The sequence below is a fragment of the Nicotiana sylvestris genome, chromosome 6 (assembly GCF_000393655.2).
Source record: "Nicotiana sylvestris chromosome 6, ASM39365v2, whole genome shotgun sequence".
NCBI classification, from domain to species: domain Eukaryota; kingdom Viridiplantae; phylum Streptophyta; class Magnoliopsida; order Solanales; family Solanaceae; genus Nicotiana; species Nicotiana sylvestris.
The window spans coordinates 191792774-191807254 of record NC_091062.1 but is presented as its reverse complement, the minus strand read 5'-3'; the positions used below and the strand labels follow the sequence as shown (position 1 = coordinate 191807254).

Sequence of the window (14481 nt, the reverse complement as noted above, 5' to 3'; positions counted from 1 at the left end):
GATTCTTTCTCTATGCAACACCATTTTATTGAGGTGAATAAGGTACCGTTAGAGGGCGACGAATTCCATGAAGTTGACAGAAGTCATTAAATTTGTTTGAAGTGAATTCGCCTCCTCTATCATACCTTAGAGCTTTAATTTCATAGCTACTTTCTTTTTCCACAAGTACTTTAAAATTTTTAAAAGCAGCAAAAGCTTCAGATTTTTGGTTCAAGAAATAAACCCAAGTCTTTCTACTAAAGTCATCAATAAAAAGCAGAAAGTATTTTCTTTTACCAAAAGAAGGTGGATTGATTGGTCCACACACATCAGTGTGGACAAGTTGGAGTAGCTTGGTTGATCTTGACATAGCCTCCTTTGGAAAACTCCTCCTTGCATGTTTTCCAAGAAGACAAGCTTCACACAATTAATTTGGATGGTTGATTGATGGTATCCCATGTACCATATTCTTTTCTTCCATTGATTTGAGCGCTTCAAAATTTAAGTGCCCAAATTGCATGTGCCAACACCCTGATTCCTCTTGCACATTAGCCTTCAAACACTTTGCATCAACTGTTTTAATATTCAGAGAAAACAATCTATTCTTTGCCATATGCACTTTAGCAATTAGAATTCCACTTGAATCTCTAAGCCAAAGATGCATATTTTTTATGTGGATGTCATATTCCTTTTCAAGAAGTTGACCCAAACTTAAAATATTACTTTTTAATTTTGGCACATAATAAACATCTTGAATTAACTTGTGACTGCCATCTTTACAGGAGATCAGAATCGTACTTATCCCTTTGATTTGAACCTTTGAGGTATCTCCAAAGGACACATTACCTCTCACCGTTTTTTTTGATCTCCATAAACTTCTCTTTCTATCCACACATATGATTGCTTGCTCTTTTGTCCAAATACCATGAGCTGCAATCATCTCTGTCTTCTTCCTTGAGTGTCATCAATAACGTTTGACTCATTTTCTTATTTCTTGTCGTCAACAAGGTTAGTTTTTTCTTCAACATTGCTACGACATTCCCAAGAGTAATGGACAAATTTATGACAATTATAACACTCAATTTTTGATTTTTCATACCTTTATCCATTATTTTCTTGGTAGTAGCCACGTCCTCCTCTATGTTCACGACCATGACCTCTGAATATTTGGTGGATTTTAACTTCATTGTTGAAGTTGTTACCATTACTTCTTCCTCTTCCATGACCGCCACGGCCTCGTCCTCGTTCGTTTCCTCGATAGCTTGTTTCACCTCCATAATTCTTGAAGGATGCCTGAGTTTTAAGAAGTTGCTCCAATGACACTTCTTTTCTCCTTTTGATCTTTTCTTCCTGGGCTTGTAAAGAACCTTCCAATTTCTCCACCATCATAGAGTCTAAATCTTTAGACTCCTCAATAGCACACACTACAAAATTAAATTTAGGTGTTAAAGTGCAAAGGATCTTTTCTACCACACAGACATCTTCTATGTCCTCCCCGTATCTTCTTAGTTGATTTACAACAGCCTTCACTTTTGAAAAATAATCCGAGATGCATTCGGATTCTTTCATTTTTAAAGCTTCAAAATCAGCCCTTAGAGTTTGAAGTTTTACCTTTTTCACCTTGTCAACTCTTTGAAGAGAATTTTGTAAAATCCCCCAAGCTTCCTTTGAGGTGGTAGCATCTGCCACCTTCTCAAACATGACATCATCCAAACATTGGTGGATGAGCGTGAGGGCTTGCTGATCCTTCTTCCTTGTCTTTGTCAAGACTTTTTTTTTCAGTTTGAGGCAAAGCTTCCTCATTATCTGATTTTGCATACCCTCTATCTACGATTTCCCACACCTCCTGAGAGCCAAGAATGACTTTCATACGTAGACAACATTTCTCATAATTATCTTTTGTCAGACGGGGGTACTGAAAAGATAATGGACCATTATTTGCCATGACTCTGATACCACGTTGTTGGGATAAAAAATAATATATCCCGCCTAGGAATAATATCCACAGCAAATAATAATAACACAAGAGAGTAATAATGACACCAAATATTTTAGCGGGGTAAAATACAATATTCGAGCGGAGCAATATTACCACTATAATATTACAACTCAGTAGTGTCAAGAGACTACTACAACTTTAAAAGAAATAATACTCTTTATTTAAAACACTTCACTACAATATTATTACAACTTACTAGTTATCTCACAGACAATAATCTGTGGATTACTCTCACTGCTTTCTGCTTCTCTCATTATTTGGATGTACATCAAAAGAGAAATGGAGCCTGCTATTTATAGAAGATCAGAATGGTTTATTCATTATAATTTGCAGTGCAAATTACCATCGGTCAAAACATGTGTTTGTGACTTTTGCAATTTGGCAACTTTTTCTAGCCGCCCAACTTGGAAAATTTTTTCAGCCACCCTATTTGACTTCTGCAACTTTTTCATCTTTTTTCTTTGTTTCATCTTTTTTGTGGGTCCTACATAGAAGAGTTGTAATCAAAGAATCAAAGTTCATGGAATCAAAGAATCGAAATTCTGACTGAAGGAAAATCTAAGTTGGTTAAAGCAATGCATTATTTAATTTTTTTGCACTGCATGTTTCTTGCAATTTGTTACCAATTCATGCGATTTGCTCTTAACCAAGTAATTGCAATTGAAGGTTTTGAAGCTATCGTTCCTTACCAGTTTGTAGCTCTATGCTTTGAGCTTCTTCTTTTAAGAATTCAAAACTACTGCTTCATAACCTTGTGGTAAAAAAAGAGGTGGGAAATATATGATCTCTCTCAGTAGTAGTATTAGATAAAGCAAAAGTCAGTGAAAAAAGCACCTAAGAGAGACAACATTAGAATCCCTGGCTCCAAGAAAAATTATTTGTCAAAGCCATAATACTACTTTACCATCATCCATGCATTAATGCTTTTGATTAACTAAATCAATTTTCCTGCACATCTTTTTCATAGTAATACCTGTATAAGATAGACATATTGCATAGTTCATCTACTTATAATTAACCTCTTTTATAGTTCTTATTCATAAAAGTAGCTGCTGAAATAATGAAATCGCTAAAAATCATTTTTACTAATTTTGTGTATCTAATGAACCCCAATTTGAGAAACTCTACTTAACTCCATATAGGTATATTCACTGGTTTATTATATTATTTTCTTCTAAGAATATGGGTATATTATTATACCTATGCACGAAGCCAGCTTCAAATTTTTAAAACACCGAGTGCATTTTTTTCTAATGTTTATGTACACAGAGATTGAGAAACGGTAACAAAGTGAAAACTCTGCACTAACAATGTGTGTAAGAAGAAGCTTCATGCATTCATTAAGAAAGTAAAGAACTTTCTTGATGTTTATAACAAAACCATTCAAATGTGTGTTCCTGAATCTTGCAAAATGGTGTTTGATCCAGTAATTTTTTTATCTTTTCTGTTTACTAAATTGGTGACTAATCTTGCACTGAAAGCATAGGATCCAAAGGTGCAGTATGTTTACAGTTTTCTTCACCTTTAGTTTAACAGCGTTTTTTTAACTCTATTTGAAGCTGTTTTGTTAGTTTTATAAACCCTGTTAAGGGACAATTTTATAAAGATAACGAATATTTATATTTAGTGATATAGATAAGGGACAAAAATACTCCTATATACATATTTAAGGGATTACATAAGCCTTTTTGTATCGACCCGGCCGGTCGTTTTAAAAATTTAAGCTTTGTTCGGCGACATAAGGTCTTGAATAACTTCATATTATGTGTATTTACTTGCGTGCATGGTCGAATTCAGTTACCGGATGATTAAGAATCAAATTGGGAGAAGGAATCTAGTTGTGGAAGCTTAAGCGGTGAGAGTTGACCAAAAATTTGACTTTTGTGTAAACGGCTCTGGAATGGGTTTTAGATGATATCAATAGCTTCGTATGGATTTTGGACTTAGGCGTGCGTCCGGATTTAGATTTGGAGGTCCGTAGGGTAATTTGAGGCATTTCAGCAAAAGTTGGAAAAGTTGAAGTTTGGAAGATGGAGAAGTTTGATGCATAGTTGAATTTTGTGATATCGGGGTCGGAATGTGATTCCAAGAGTTGGAACAGCTCGTTATGTCACTTGGGACTTGCTTGCAAAATTTGACGTCATTCCGGGCTGGTTTGATAGGTTTCAGCGCAAGTTTTAGAAGTTGGAAGGTTTGAAATTCATAAGTTCGATTCATGGCGCTAATTGCATTTTGGGCATTATTTGATGTGATTTGAGGCCTCGAGCGAGTCCGTATTAGATTATAGAACTTGTTTGTGTGTTTATACGGGATCCCGGGGGCATTGGGTGTGTTTCGGATGGGCTTCAGGCCAATTTCTTCTATTCTTGGATTTTAGGTTTGTGGTATCTGATATTCTCTTTCGCGATCGCATAGTTCCATTCGCGATCGCATAGTGTAGTGTACTGTTGACCTGCCATATATTTCCTTCTTCACGTTCGCATAGGTTGGTCTGCGATCGCGTATGTATTTTTCTGCCTTCTCCGCATTTGCATCTTAGTGCCCGCATTCGCATAGCTTAGCGGTAATAACTTGTGATTTCCTCTTTCTCTTCTACAATCGCATATTATCTACCGCGGTCGCGTAATGCAGTACTTGGCCTCAGCATTTTCCCCTTTTCGCGATCGCACTGTTCAGTACGCGATCGCATAGTGCATTCTGGGCAGTAGCCATTTTTATTCTTCGTGATCGCGTTACTCCTTCCGCGATCGCGATGTACAAATACCTGGGTAGCAGAATATATCTTCAAAATCGAGGGTTAGACCATTTTTAACAAATCTTGACTTGTAAAGCTCGATTTTGAGCAATTCTTTGTGGATTTTTAAGCAAATCGATTGGGTAACTGTTCTTCACCTAGAATCTATTATATTTCATGATTTTTTCTTTATTTTTATCATTTAATTTATGGTTTTAGTTAAGGAAAATGGTGGTTTCTGAAGAAAATTTTTAAAATAAAAAATGATGATTTGAAGGGCCAAATGGCATCAGAATTTGATAATTTTTGTATGGTGGAACTCGTATCGCAATGGGTGTTTGATTTTTGTAAAATTTTTCGGGTTCCGAGGTGCATGCTTGGGGGTCGACTTTTGGGGTGATTTTTGAATTTGGTCAAAGATTGAGGCTTTATGATCCGGAATAGTTTCTTATGAGTTTTATTTATGCTTTGAAGTCATTTTGGCTAGATTTGAGCCGTCCGGAGGACATTTCACCCGAGAAGTTCGTTTTAGAGTATCGGTTGTCTTCTTTGAGGTAAGTATCTTGCCTAACCTTGTGTAGGGGATTTTTCTCTTAGGGTTTGAGTTTCCTATGCTAATTATAGTCCGTGTACGCGATGTGACGAGTGCGTGCTTGGACTTATTTGTGGAAAGTTGGCCTTTTAGGGTTCTTAGGTTCTTATATTCACTGAGTACGAAGTTGTTCTTGATATAATTGAGTTCCTTTTTACTAGTTTCACATCTATACGCTTTAATTGGAATTAATTGTTGTATGATTTACTCTAATTGCCTATTTGATTCTTATTTGATTTAACTGGAGATTTTACCTCTTCAATTGTCATGCCATCCTTTCATAACTGCTTATCTTTATTTGAAATTGATATTATCTCATCCTGTAACTGTTTAGTCTTAATTGAAGTTATGATTACCTTTCTGATGCTTATCTTTAATTTAATTTGTAGTAATCTCCTTCGTATTTGCCCAACCTTAAAAGAAGTTTAGATGTCCTATATCTTAGTTGGCAGGTCCTTATTTGGAATTATTTGACTCGTGTTAGTTTCCTTGTTATTGAACTGTATATTGTGGGATAGTTGTTGCACATTATTTCTCCCTTGTTGAGCTGTTATTATTACGCCTAGTGTTCTCTATTGTGGTTATTCCTTATGAACTAGTTCTACTGTTTCCTTTTTATTTAAAGTTCTTGAGTTGATTTATTTGTTGCACTCTTGTATTTATTGTCATTGTTGTTTTACTTGTTGTGGTGATGCACAAGGTTTCTGTCGTGCGATTATTGTGATGCACGAGGTTTCTATCGTGCGGTTGTTGATATTGTGATGCACGAGGTTTCTGTCGTGCTGTTGTTACTATTGATATTTGCACATGCGTCGTGAATAGGGGGATATATATATATATATATATATATATATATATATATATATATGAATTATGCATGTGACAAGACTAGGTGGGAACATTATATTGCACGTGTAGAGAGACAAGGCGGACACTTAATTTATTATTGCACATGTGGCGAGACAAGGTGGGTTATGTCAGAGATTGATTTGTGATGATTTGCGATGGTCTGGGGGCATTCTTGTTGTTGATATTTGTGTAGTGGTACACTTACCTGTGTGAGCTTTATCTTGTGAAAGTTGTGAGAAAACATTCTATGTGCTTTTCATTCTTTCCCTTATGCTTATTTGCTGGTATGGACTATGTTAAGACACTTGCACAAGTATACACGTAGTTAAGCACTCTTATCGGATAAGAGATTTTCTTGATATTGTTGAGTATAAATGCACACCCTTGTTACTTACCTTCTATGTGAAAATGGCTCTATTGGCTCATGAGTCGTCCATGCGGTTATGAAGTGTTATGAGGGCACAAGATGCCAAGTGTTAGGGTTCAGGTATTGAGACCCGTGAGTTGTGCTTCGTTCGAGGTTCGGTACCTCATGGAGTTTGTTGACTAAAACTTGATGTAAAAGCGGTTATATTGCTGAGTTATTACTTGTCCTTGTTGTATATGTGATTCCGGATTAGGTTTTGTTCCATTCACACTTCTGTGTCATTTTTACGGTATTTTGCTGATACTTATTGTTTCCTTTCTAATTGCAATTACTAAATTGTTAACCATATTGCGTAGTCTTTATATAGATATCATATTCTATTGTTCCTACACTTATACTTGTTCAGTTTATTAGACCAGTCAGTGACTTGATTGTTCCTCGTCACTACTCCATCGAGGTTAGTCTTGATACTTATTGGACACCACTGTGGTGTGTTCATACTACACTTCTGTACATTTATTTTGTCAGATCCATATGTTTGATCGTTAGTAGTTGTGCAGATTCTTGCTGAGGAGACTCCAGGTAAACCTGCTACTACGTTCGCAGGCTTTGGAGTCACCTCCTATTTTGTATTCACACTGTTTTTACTTATTTCCAAACAGTTATATTTAGAAGTTGTAGCAAACTCGTTAGAGCTTGTGATTTGTACTACCGGTTTTGGAAAATTACAAATGTTTTAGAGATTTCTATTTCGAGACTGTTAGATTTTTATATATTATTGTTGTTATTCAGTAAATGTTTGGCTTACCTAGTCCCTCAGACTAGTTGCCATCATGATACCCAAGGAGGGGAAATTGAATCGTGACAAGTTGGTATCAGAGCTCTAGGTTCATAGGTGCTACGAGTCATAAGCAAGTTTAGTAGAGTCTTACAGATCGGTACAAAGACATCTGTACTTATCTTCGAGAGGCTACGGAACTATTAGGACAATTTCACTTCCTTCATTCCTATCGTGCGAGCACATTGATCTCGTAGTTTGAACTTTTATCATTCCATTCTCTCACAGATGGTGAGAACACAAGCTGCAGTTATCGATGACGCTGCTCCCGGAGCAGGTGTCGCTAGAGGTAGAGGCAGAGGCTGATGAGGAGTATGTGCCGCAACTAGAGCACATATTAGAGCAGCAGTTGAGGAGACGATAATAGCTCCAGTTGGGGGGCAGGTACCAGAGGCGCCTGCTGTTACCCCCCAAGCTTTAGGAGACTTTAGCACAGTTCCTGAGCATGTTTGGTATATTGGCTCAGGCAGGGTTCCGGTTGCACCAGCTACTTCACAGATCGGGGGAGGGACTCACACTCCCGCCGCCCACACTCTAGAGTAGCGAGTTCATATTGGTCAGGTTCCAGGTGTCATGGCAACACAACCTATGTTTCTAGTTTAGCTTGTGGTTAGGGCAGCAACATCTGAGGAAGAGCAATTTAGACTTGAGCAAGGTTCAAGAAATATGACCCTCCTACATTCAGTGGTTTGGCTTTAGAGAGTGCACATGGTTTCCTGGAGGAGTGCCATCACATTCTCCACACTATGGGTATTGTTGAGACGAGTGGGGTTGCTTTTACTACGTTCCAGCTTTAGGGAGCGGCTTATCAGTGGTGGCAGACATATGAGTTGGGTAGTCTGACCGATGCAGCTTCACTTACATGGGTTCAGTTTTCAGAGATGTTCTTGAGAGAGTTTGTACCTCAATCCCTTCGAGATGCATGGCGCGCGGAGTTTGAGCGGCTGCTCCAGGGCACTATGTCAGTATTAGAGTATGCCGTGAGATTCAGTGATTTGGCCAGGCATGCACCTACTTTGGTCGCCATAGTTAGAGAGCATGTCCGTATATTCATTGAGGGACTCAGGCATGATATTCAGTTTAGTATGGCTCGGGAGTTAGAGTCAGATGTTTCCTTTCAGCAGGTGGTAAGGATCGCTCGGCGTGTAGAGGGAATGTGCGGCCATGAGAGAGAGGACATGCAAGTTTAGGAAAGACAGGACAGGGAACGAGGTGGCCTTGCAGACCAGAGAGATCCACTAGTCCTTATTTTGGAGGTAGGGTGCGATATGGTAGAGGTTTTGTGGGTCAGCCAGTTCAGTTTGCACTTCAGGCTTTATGCAGTGTTTCAGATGATCATGGGTCTCAGAGTATCCGTACTACACAGTTCTCACAGCCATGTCAGCAGTGAGGTTGTTTTGAGTGTGGGGATACCAGCCACATGGTGAGAGATTGTCCCAGACTCCAGACCGGTATGTCAGAGAAGAGTATTCAAGCGAGCAGAGGGTGCCTAAGAGGGGGATACCCGTCCTGTTGATGTGTTCTATATAGCAGGCTTGAGGCCGCTATGTCAGATGATGTTATACAAGTATGCTTTTGATTTGTTATAGAGGAGCACCATTCATGTTTGTTTCGGTTATGCTTATCGAGACGAGTTTCTTTATTTGTTGCCTCACTTATGGGTGAGATTCATGATCAACGCCCTGTTAATGTGGTTTCCCTTTGGAGATATGTCACGACCCAAACCGATAGGCACGTGACAGGCACCCGGTACCTTACACAACCGAGTACCTATGTAACGTATCTTTTGTATCATACTATCATAGGTAAATGAGCCGGAGAGGCTGCCGTGATATAAGCACAATAAACATGATAGAATACTTGATATAGAACGACTCAACCTGATATAGAAAGTTACTTATGTGACATACGGGCCAATAAGGCTAACATGATCATTTGTACACTCAAAAAATAGACCGACAAGGTCGTACAAGTATCCATATAAATGACATTTCTCTACAAGCCTAAGCGTACATAATATTATAAAGGTCGGGACAGAGCCTCGCCATACCAATCAATGCATGTACTAATCATACTGACCAAATAAGCAACTCCGGAGAAAATGGAGAGCCCCAACACCTTCCGCTGAGCTGATAGCCTACTTAGAGGACTCTCAACCTTTCTATCGGGACCTGTGGGCATGAAATGCAACGTCCCCAGGCAAAAGGAATGTCGGTACAAATAATGTCCGAGTATGTAAGGATTGAAAATCAGTAAATGATAGGCATGAGAGAAACATGGAGTAAAAGACTCGATATGTAAGTCTGAATAACTTTGCGAATCAGTTAATACTTATAATGTCATGCATATGCATATAAATGTCATACCATGCATGGTATATGAATTCATAACATCATTAAGCCTCTGAGGGCATCACATCATATTATTTCGGTCACTGTGGGCAAATCATCAACGTATACTAGTTGATCAGGTGGTGGTGTGTATATAACGTCGTAACCTTTTTTCATATCCCATATACATATAATATACATATATATGCGTATATAACACCATCTGGTCATAGGTCAATATACATGAATGCAATGCATGAGAAGTACGTCAATAAAATCTCTCGGAATGTCATAAGACCATTATGCCTTTGATTAGTATCATGAAGTAAATGTTTTTCAACTTACATATTTTTTTGTGACACATGAACATATGATAGAATAATAGGACACATGGGGAATCAAAAACATAAACATCTTTAGTATTTCTATGAATAGAGTCATTTATAGAAGTTGTGCATTTGCTCATTTTGTTTGTATTGTATGGATCATGCCAAAAGGAAAGAAGGGATAGACTTAACATACCTGAGTCGATTCTCTTGACATTCCTTCTCACACACGTCAATTGCGGCAAAACACATAATAGCGGATTGAAGTAGGAAAAAATCCGGATGATATTCTTGAGAAAGATTATACCGTGCTCTCTTATAATTGCATCTCACGCTACTATTACATGATATAATCTTGTATAACTTGTTGAAGCTTCATCCGTCACTTAGTGAATATGAATATCTTCAATTTGTGATTTTAGAGAAGCCTTTTGTTGTAAATTTGTATGAATCACGTTACTATTACCAATTTGTATAAATCTCTCTAAATGAATTAGAGAGGCTCTTTTGTATGAATCATGTCACTTGGACACACAATTTGCCTAATTGTTCCACCTATCTTCTAGCCAAAAGAGTCACCCTTTGGGGCTTAGTTGGCTGCCATGTTGGGGTAGTGTCCCCCATAATATTTATCCATAATTTTTAATTACCTTGTTAATCTTACTCTAAAATTTCATAATTAACCAATTATCCACATAATTAAAAATTATCTCAAATTACTTAAAATACCACTTACTTCTAACACACTATATATATCTTACTATCATAGTCATATGGTACCTTGTATGACACTAGTCCATAAATATCCGGTATTATAGCTCGGACCGTATTTTATCTCAAAGGACACCTTCGACAAAACTCATTTTCTTCGATTAGCTTACCATCGCGACTTCACGAATTTACTTATCACTTATTTGAAATAGCATAATATTTGTAACCTCAAAATAATCTCATTCCCGAGCTTGCGTTGATTAACTTACGACGAAACTTTAAAGTCCGAAAATACGGGATGTAACATCTCATTCCCGAGGTTTCATCAATTCACTTATGGCATACTTTCATGTACAAAAACATGGGGTGTAACCGGATATTCTATGCATGGAAGCCCATGTCTATTGTTTATTTTTATTCATTATTGAGAGTTACGAGACCAGTAGTGAATTCCTGTTGTCCATTACGGTAGGCTTGATTGGATTCCTAAGTATGTTGGTTACGAGCTATGGTTTTTATGCTCTACTAGTGTGGGAGCCAGTACTTGTTGTAGTTTGTGTCAGAATTGATCTAGTGGGAGATTTCAACTGATTTGATGTATATTCTACTTGTGATTTAGAGTTGGGGGCGAGACCCTCGCGATTTCATGTGATTTGATATGTTTAGTCGGGCTGCGTGCCACAGTGAAGAGTTGTACCAGGATGAGATCCTTATGATTTATTCATGTACTTTGATTTTTCCTATTTAAATTGATTCGTAGTATGATACTGATAGAGATTTGTGCCTGTCGGGCTTGTTTGATATTTCTTTTATGTGTTTCTTTTTGCATATTTAATCATTTTTGTTCTGCGCTTCTTGAGTTTTAGCTTGCGGGGTGCATGTCCGGTGGCATTAGTTGTGACTTGTTGATTCAGGTGTATAGTTATGAGGTCTTTGTGGTTCTTGCATCATTGTCAGTGTTGCGGATGTTTTAAATAGGGTTCTAATAGATATGAGGCTAATCACCGGTGTTGGGTTTGATTAGGGGCAACTATTGTGATCAGACGTGTTATTATGGGCCTTTGTGTGGTGTGTTATATTGTGTGGTCATACCTTGTGGGTGTAGGCATGAGTTATTACAGCTAGCTGAGATTTATACCGGATATGGAATCGGAATCGGGTCTTTTGGAAATGAATGGAAGGTGAGGATTTTGGCTATAAGGCTTATCGGTATTGGTAGAAAGGCTAAATTACAGATGGGATGGTGTCGACAAGCTTATGTGGATTGGGGTGACTTGAGATCACCCGCGGGTGTATGTTGGAAGTGCGCTTTCAATGGTTTGATGACTTCGAGGCGATTCTTGGCACGTTCGAGGATAAATGTTTATTTACGAGGGGGAGGATGTAACGACCTGACTGGTCGTTTTGAGAATTTAAACTCCATTCGACGGCATAAATCTTGAACAACTTCATATTATGTGTATTGACTTATTTGCATGGTCGAATTCAGTTATCGGATGATTTGGAGTCAACTTGGGAGAATAATTCTAGTTTTGGAAGCTTAAGCGGTGAGAGTTGAACGAAAATTTGACTTTTGTGTAAACGACTCCAGAATGGATTTTTGATGATCTCAATAGCTCCGTATTGTGATTTTAGACTTAGGCGTGCATCCGTATTTGGATTTGGAGGCCCGTAGGGTAATTTGAGGCATTTCGGCGAAAGTTAGAAAAGTTGAAGTTTGGAAGATGGAAAAGTTTGACTCATAGTTGACTTTTGTGATATCAGGGTCGGAATGCGATTCCGAGAGTTGGAATAGCTCCGTTGTATCACTTGGGACTTGCCTGCAAAATTTGACATCATTCCGGTTTGGTTTGATAGGTTTGGGCGTGAGTTTTAGAAGTTGGAAGGTTTGAAAGTTCATTAGTTCGATTCATGATGCGATTTGTATTTTCGGCATTGTTTGATGTGATTTGAGGCACCGAGCGAGTCTGTGTTAGGTTATAGAACTTATTTGTGTGTTTAGAAAGAGTCCTGGGGGCCTCGGGTGTGTTTCGGATGAGCTTCGGGCCAATTTCTTCTATTCCTTGATTGCTGGTTTCTGGTGTCTAATGCTCTCTTTCGCGATCGCGTAGTTCCAGTCGCGGTCAAATAGTGTACTGTTGACCTGCCATATTTTTCCTTCTTCGAGTTCACATAGGTTGGTCTGCAATCTCGTATGTATTCTTCTGCCGTCTCCGCATCCGCATCTCAGAGCCCGCATTCGCATAACTTAGCGGTAACATCTTGTGTTTTCCCCTTCCTCTTTTTCGATCGCATATTATCTCCTGCGATCGCGTAATGCAGTACTTGGCCTCAGCATTTTCCCCTTTTTGCGATCGCATTGTTCAGTATGCAATTGCGTAGTGCATTCTGGGCAGTGGCCATTTTTATTCTTCACGTTCACATTACTCCTTTCGCGATCGCGATGTACAAATACCTGGGCAGCAGAATATATCTTCCAAATCGAGGGTTAGACCATTTTTAACATATCTTGACTTGTAGAGCTCGGTTTTGAGCGATTCTTTGTGATATTTTCAAGCAAATTGATTGGGTAAGTGTTCTTCACTTAAAATTTATTATATTCTATGATTTTGTCTTTGTTTTTATCATTTAATTTATGTTTTGAGTTGAGGAAAATGGTGGTTTTTGAAGAAAATTTTCAAAATGAAAAATGATGATTTGAAGGGCCAAATGGCATCGAAATTTGATAATTTTTGTAGGGTGAAACTCGTATCGCAATGGGTGTTTGGTTTTTGTGAAATTTGTTGGGTTCCGAGGTATGGGCCCGGGGGTCGACTTTTGGGATGATTTTTGAATTTTCGCAAAGATTGAAGCTTTATAATCCAGAATAGTTTCTTATGAGTTTTATTTATGCTTTGAAGTCATTTTGGCTAGATTTGAGCCGTCGAGAGGACATTTCGCCCGAGAAGTTCATTTTAGAGTATCGGCTGTCTTTTTTGAGGTAAGTATCTTGCCTAGCCTTGTGTGAGAGATTTCCCCTTAGGGTTTGATTCTCCTATGCTAATTGTAGTCCGTGTACGCGAGGTGAAGAGTGCATGCTCGGACTTATTTGTGAAAAGTTGGCCTTTTAAGGTTCTTAGGTCCTTATATTCACCGAGTACAAAGTTGTTCTTGATATAATTGAGTTCCTATTTACTAGTTTCACCTCTACATGCTTTAATTGGAATTAATTGCTGTATGATTTACTCTTATTGCCTATTTGATTCTTATTTGACTTAATTGGAGATTTTACCTCTTCTATTGTCATGCCATCCTTTCATAAATGCTTATCTTTATTTGAAATTGATATTATCTCGTCCTGTAATTGTTTAGTCTTAATTGAAGTTATGATTACCTTTCCGCTGCTTATCTTTAATTGAATTTGTGATAATCCCCTTCGTAATTGCCCAACCTTAAAAGAAGTTTATATGTCCTATATCTTAGTTGACAGGTCCTTATTTGGAATTATTTGACTCGTGTTAGTTTCCTTGTTGTTGAACTGTATATTGTAGGATAGTTGTTGCACATTATTTCTCCCTTGTTGAGCTGTTATTATTATGCCTAGTATTTTCTATTGTGGTTATTCCTTGAGAACTAGTTCTACCGTTTCTTTGTAATTTAAAGTTCTTGAGTTGATTTATTTGCCGCACTCTTGTATTTATTGTCATTGTTGTTGTACTTGTTGTGGTGATGCACGAGGTTTCTGTCGCGCGGTTGTTGATATTGTGATGCACGAGG

The 14481-nt window shown here is 38.1% G+C and overlaps 1 protein-coding gene across 1 annotated transcript; it reads right to left on the bottom strand.

The window, feature by feature from the left end:
* Positions 1–1080: 1080 nt before the first annotated feature.
* On the bottom strand, positions 1081–1680 carry LOC138871861 (uncharacterized). Its single transcript, XM_070149770.1, has one exon. It carries the CDS (start codon positions 1678–1680, stop codon positions 1081–1083), a length of 600 nt encoding a protein of 199 aa, XP_070005871.1.
* Positions 1681–14481: the final 12801 nt, after the last annotated feature.

Bases quoted from the DNA above. Each gene is read 5' to 3' on its own strand.
- LOC138871861 (XM_070149770.1), bottom strand. From the start codon at position 1,680: ATGTTTGAGAAGGTGGCAGATGCTACCACCTCAAAGGAAGCTTGGGGG.